At 36.6% G+C, this 6,842-nt stretch overlaps 1 protein-coding gene across 1 annotated transcript; it reads left to right on the top strand.

Annotated features, from left to right (window-relative positions):
- The first annotated feature begins 5,186 nt into the window (after nt 1–5,186).
- LOC129062732 (olfactory receptor 5B12-like) lies at nt 5,187–6,167 on the top strand. Its single transcript, XM_054563764.1, has one exon. The coding sequence runs from the start codon at nt 5,214–5,216 to the stop codon at nt 6,165–6,167; it is 954 nt and encodes a 317-aa protein (XP_054419739.1). The 5' UTR covers nt 5,187–5,213.
- Nucleotides 6,168–6,842: the final 675 nt, after the last annotated feature.

Genomic DNA, 6,842 nt, shown 5'->3' on the forward strand with positions numbered 1-6,842 from the left:
TTAAAGGACATTATTAAGACTGTGAAAATACTACCCACATAATGAGAAAAAATAGTAATTGTTCATATATCTGATAAGGGACTAGTATCCAGAATATATAAAAAAAAATTTATGACAATATTGAAAAGATAAATAACCCCACTAAAATATGGTCAAGATATTTGAATAGACATTTTTCCAAATGAGATACACTAACCTCCAATAAGCACAGACAAAAAAGCATAGAATTTTTAGTCACTGGAGAAATGCAAATAAAAAAATCACAATAAAATACCAATTTACACCTGGTAGAATGGCTGTAAAAAAGAAATCAGGAACAACAAATTTTGGAGAGGTTGTGGACAAATGGCCTTAATACCTTGCTGGTAGGAATGAAAACTGGTGCCGCCATGGTGGAGAACTATTTGGAAGTTCTCAAAAAGTTAAACACAGAGTTATCATATGACCCAACAATTTCACTTCTAAGTATATACCCAAGAGAACTGAAAACATATGTTTAGACAAAAACTTGTATATTAATATTTATAGCAGCCTTATTGGCAATTGCCAATAGGTTAAAAGATCTCAATTATTCATAAACTGTTGAATCAAATATGGTATATCCATACAATGGAATATTATTTAGCCATAAAAAGAAACAAAGTATTGAAACATGTTATGACATCGAGGCATCTCAAAAATATGTTAAGTGAAAGAAGCCAGACATTAAGGGACAAATGTCGCATGATGTCACTTTCATGAAATGTCTAGAATAAATAAACCAATAAAATTTGATTACTTATTGATAGATGATTTTGGAAAGGAGAGATGGGAATAATAGCTAACATATATGGGGTTTATTTTTGTGATGATGGAAATGTTCTGGAATAAGATATTTGTAATGCTTGAAAACATTGTGAATGTGAAAAAAACACTGATTGGACACTTAAAAATGGTGGATTTTATGTTATGTTAATTATATCTCAGTGAAAAAATTACAAAGAAAAAGAATGAACTTGAACACCCTTTTTCACATCACATACAAAAATTAATTTAAAATATAAACCCAAATGTAAAAGTTGGATCTCTAAGACTCTTAGGAGGAGTAAATCTTTGTAAATTTTGGTCGGGCAAAGCCTTTACATACAACACCAGAAGTACAAAAAAAAGAGAAAAGTAGGTATATTGAATTCCATCACAATTAAAATATTTGTACTTCAGAGAGCACCTTCTAGAAAAATAAGTTAATCCACATAGACAACAAAACATACATGGCTTATTATATATATTTTCGTATTAGGATAGACTACATGATGCTGCAGTGACAAATAAATCCCAAAGTCCTATGATTTAACACAACAAAGATTTATCTTACTTCTGCTACTTCATGTGCATCACACGTTGTCCAGGAAAGCAGAGGTCTCATTGCATGTGTGCATTCAAACACCCAGGCCAACAGAGGCTTTGCCAGTTGTAACTTCACCCTCTGGAACAGGAAGCTCCTTTAGTTACCATGGCAGAGGGAAAGCCATGTGCACTGGCTTTTCTATACTTCAACCTAGCAATGACAAACATCATTCCTTCTCCAGGCCATTATATTCAAACAGTTTATGGCTATACCTACCTGTAAGAAGGCAAGGAAATAAGTAGAGCACCTGTAGTGTTTGAGCACCACTATTTTTGTTCCATATGACATATCATTTTTTTTATAAATGATGAAATAGTAATACTTATTTATCTCTTGACATGTGCTAGACATCGCACTCAGCTTTGTGTATATGCCATCTCATTTAACCTTTAGGACTCTCCTATGGAAGATACACAATATTATTATTCTTCTTTTCTTGGTGATACATTCAAGTTTGGAGATATTAAAGACTTTGAGCAAGTTCACCTTGCAACAAATGACAGAACCAGAATTTGAGAGCAGGCCACGTGACTGTGCAGCTCAAACTTCTAACAACTGCACTTAATTGCATTGATAAAAGATAATTTTGCCTGGGTGCTCTGGGTGGGAGATGACTACACAGAGGGAAGAAATGGATCCATCTGCTTAGCTCTGAAAATAAGAAAAAGAATGCCCTCAAACACCCTTAGGCCAGGTCTGTAATGTTAAGACCAATGGGTATATTTTGTTTAAAAAAATTCCCATGGAGATCTCTAGGCTTTTAAGAAATATTTAGGTATGAGAAAACTTGCATGAGGTCCTACATCACCTGAATCAGAAATTTTAGTGAGTTTTAATTTTCATAGCCTAACTTGGCTGTTGCACTGCCTATTTGATGATGGGAGGCTCTTTCCTCTAAGCTTCCATCCGCCTCCCGCCATGTTTTCCTAAGTGCCCTCAGCTAAAATGTCTACAAACGTTATCCTCTGACATCTCCAGCCAGGCTCAGGTTAGGAGGGCCAATCTGGGATTGGAAGCCTCCTGAGATACTTACTCACATGACACTAAGTGCTTCCCCCAAGAATTATTGTGTGAAAAAGTAGTTGTCTCTGCCTTGATATTTGCAAGAGCACAAGCCCAAGTTATGTCCCATGACAGAGAGCTCTACAGGTGGGGAAGGAGTTTCTTCACTGTGATTCTTTCCTGGACGCGGACTTCTGGTCTACAATCTGTGCATGGTTTTCCTTACTCCTTCCTTTGTACCCACGTTTGTCTGTTCCTAGGACAAAGGTAAATATCAAGAAAATATGCAGTCCTATCCAATTAGAATGGGAAGTGGCTCTAGAAGATCCAACAGTTTTTATTTTGAAAATGAGGAGAAGAAAGCCCAGAGAGATTAAACGGCTAAAGCATAGACACCCTGTTAGCTAGTCCTCCTGGTACTCCCAGTCCACTGCTCTTTCCACTCTGCTATGCTGCTCCACAGTGTCCAGATTTCCATGTCATTGCAATCAGGTGTCTTATACAAATGGTTGGGGTGATGGTTAGACTCCAGAGGGAGATTGTACCTCCTAATTTTTTTATTTAGAATGTACCATTGCTGGAGTAGTGCAAATACCATCTCTCTATATGAATTTCAGAGGTCATAGAACTTTCAGCATCTATTTAGGGATCTCAAATGTAAAGCCATTTTCTTTAGGAATATCAGTTTGAACAGTCAATATTGTTAGCTAAGTATCTTTTGGTAACCAAGAAGAGATGAGATAGTCTGTGAAAATAATGGCTTACATTACCTCATTTTGGTTAGGTACTTTCATACACTTACTTAGAGAGCCCTGCTATATACACAAAGTCTTTATGTGGTTTTTCTGTCAAGCAGCTAATAGTCCAATAGAATGAATCTTTCATGAATCAATCCTTATGGATACTCAAAGAAAAAAAAACTACAAACAATTCTTAAACTTTTTCAATAGTCACATTATGAATGATAATGTTGGCAACATTTATCTCATTTACTTCTATATTCTGGGCACCTAGAACCATGCCTAACATACAGTAAATAATAATAATAAAATGTATTTATTTATACTAACAAATAAAAATTATTATTAGTATCTTTTATGCTTGTCACAGAGAACTTTCATATTCATTGTCACATCAGAGCAAGAGAGCAGTCAATGAGGGAGTTAGAGGATCTTGTGAGTGAAGATCTGGCCCAAGTGTCAGACCTACATTCAGCTGATTATCAATAAAACTAGGATTAAAAGTGGCCTATGTTTATAGTACGTTCTTACCCATACCACACCACCTCTGAATTTCTGGAGCAAAGGAGTAGTTTTGTGTGCTTTTCTACCTACAAATACCTACAAATAGTATAGATAAGAAATTTAGTCAACATATTGGCCATTCTTGGGCTTCAGTACAATACAGAAATTAACTTTTTCCAAAAAGAAATTTAATCATATTCGCATGTTTAGACATTTGGATCAACTCTGGCAACTCTATGAAGCACAGACATGTAAGAATTGATAAACCATTCTCAGGAAGAAGTAACTTCATCATCAGTAGAGTGTTCTGGCATATCCTGGGTACTCTTATGGTCATTTTGTGACACTTTATACATGCTTTTATTATAGCACTAATCACTTTTGGGCGTTAATTTGTATATCGGCTTATCTTTACCCCCTTAAAAAATCAGGAATTAGGTAACATCAGCTCCTGGCACAGAGCTGGTTTATGTGCAAAACTATCTGGAGAATGAGAAGAAAAGTGAACTAACATTTCATGTGCCAGGCATTGTGTTAGTAGGGCTCCACATGTCATTTAATTTCATCTTTTCAGCTCTGTATAATAATACATTGGGTATTACATGAACTGGGTATTTCATAGACAATGATAGAGATTCACAGAGTCTAAGTAATGTTGCCAAGTCTGCTTTACATTTAAATTGCTAATCAGTGAATGGCGTATCTGAATTGAAAAAAAAAAGTACATTCTTCTTATAAACAGTCACCTTGGGCTGTTCATCTAAATGATTATAATATATTATAACCTGACACATTTTTTTTCTTTCTTTCTTTCAGGGTTCAATTCTCTCCCTTGTTTCTACCAATTACTTTTTCACATTATACCCTAATTGAGATTTTGATTGTGCCATGTATTTTACCAATTAGTAATACCTATCTGCTTATAATTACCAGTTTACACAATTGTGTTTACCACTCATGCTTTTATCCCTGATTTTTCTTCTGCTTGGTATAATAGTAGCAGTGTTAGTACTAACCCTGGTGAATTAGAAAGAAAAGTGTGGGTGTCCCAAAGCAGGGCTCAAAATCACTGTGTATCTTCAGCTATTATTAACAAGTTGTCGAAGCATCACTGAGAAATGGGAAATGCATTTGACAGGACTTGTCAGCATCATATACCAACAACTGACTAAATATTTCTTATATTTTTCTTCCTGTTGATTAAGCTTTTTATGAATATCTTAGACAAAAGTGCTTGCAAGGTATGGCAAGTAGTGAAAAACTTCTCTGTGGTTTAATGTAATAGAATATACCATATGGCAAGCAAGCTGAAATGTGTCCTGACGTTATACTATGGTAGCCAGAGTTAACAAGAGCATTCCAGTGTCCTCCCATACCTCTTCTAGATGAACGGTCTTATTCAACCTACTCCAAACCACCATTTTGTCCCACTTCTTGCACACTGGTTCCTGACCTTGACAGGAAGCTGACACATATGAGCAAGGGGCACTGTTGACATTTCAATTCTTGTGACAGTCATCAACTAGCATTATTTTGGGCATGCCCACTTTGTCATAGATGTCTCTCATGGTGATTCCCAAATGACTTTCAGAGAGAACATTTCAGAGGTGACTGAGTTCATTCTTGTGGGGTTAACAGATGCCCTAGAGATGCAGATCCCGCTCTTCATAATCTTCTCGCTCATCTATTTTATTACTCTGGTTGGAAACCTGGGGATGATCATGTTGATTCTGTTGGACTCTCGACTCCACACTCCCATGTACTTTTTTCTCAGTAACCTCTCCCTGGTGGACTGTGTTTATGCCTCAGCTGTCACTCCTAAGGTAATAGTTGGGTTTCTCACAGGAGATAAGATGATATCATACAATGCGTGTGCTGCCCAGATGTTTTTCTTTGCAGCTTTTGCCACTATTGAAAGTTTCCTCCTGGCCTCAATGGCCTTTGACCGCCATGTAGCTGTGTGTAAATCCCTGCATTATGCCACCACCATGACAAGTACTATGTGTGCCTTGCTTGTCACTGGACCTTACATCTGTGGACTCTTGGAATCTTCCATCCATGTTGCCTTCACTTTCCACCTCTCCTTCTGTCATTCCAATGTTGTTAATCACTTTTTCTGTGACATTCCCCCACTGCTGGCTCTCTCTTGCTCTGATATCAACACAAATGAGATTGTGCTCTTCACATTGGCAGCATTCAATGTCTTTTTCACTCTCTTGGTTATCTTGAACTCTTACCTGTTCATTTTTATTGCTATTCTGAGGATGCACTCAACTGATGGACAGAAGAAAGCCTTCTCCACCTGTGCGTCCCACCTAGTCACTGTTTCTATTTTCTATGGGACAATCATCTTCATGTACTTACAGCCAAATTCTAGTCATTCCATGGACACAGACAAAATGGCATCTGTGTTTTACACCATGGTCATCCCCATGCTGAACCCTCTGGTCTATAGCCTAAGAAACAAAGAGGTCAAGAGTGCATTCAAGAAGGTGGTTGGAAAAGCAAAGTCTTTATTTGGTTCAGCCTACTAATTAAAAATAGCATGCAAAGCATTGAAAATTCTATTAGACTTTTAGTGTCTATGAATTTTTTAAATTTTAATTATTTCTTGTCTTTTTCAAAGAGAAGTAAGCCTTTATTTTCTTATTTAATAAGTAAAGTTGGCTGAGCTGGTACTATTTCTTGTTCCTAACTATACTGAGCAGTTCTCTCCAAATTAAACTGGTTCTATTCATTCTTTGAGACTACGTCTAGGTAGGTCGAATTTTTGGTGTCTTTTTCCAGAAATACATTACTTCTATCTCAAGTACAAGATTATAGTCCTAGATACTGCAGAATCCCACATTACATCACTCTATTGGCCTAAAGTCTAAAGTGTTTTGTAGGTAAGCCTCATAAGTATGACCCCACAGTTACATTTTCAATTACTAAAATTCAGAAGAACTCCATGACTCTTGCGCATAGCAAAGAAGCTTGGTTCTCCAACAGTCATGCTCCTAAGAATGATCTTGAGAGTGTTGAAATGTAGAATCCTAGGATATAACTTGAAATACTCTATTCTAGTATGCCTCTGGTGGAGCCTAGAAATCTGTATAATGTTCACTCATTAGCCACATATACTTGAATTTTGAGCTGAGATAGCAAGAATGACAGTGGTGAGTTTGAATAATGAGGGACACCACAGAAACAAAATGTATTTGGCCCCT

The sequence above is a fragment of the Pteronotus mesoamericanus genome, unplaced genomic scaffold (genome assembly GCF_021234165.1).
Source record: "Pteronotus mesoamericanus isolate MK-2021 breed Mesoamerican mustached bat unplaced genomic scaffold, CSHL_Meso_final scaffold_83, whole genome shotgun sequence".
NCBI classification, from domain to species: Eukaryota; Metazoa; Chordata; class Mammalia; order Chiroptera; family Mormoopidae; genus Pteronotus; species Pteronotus mesoamericanus.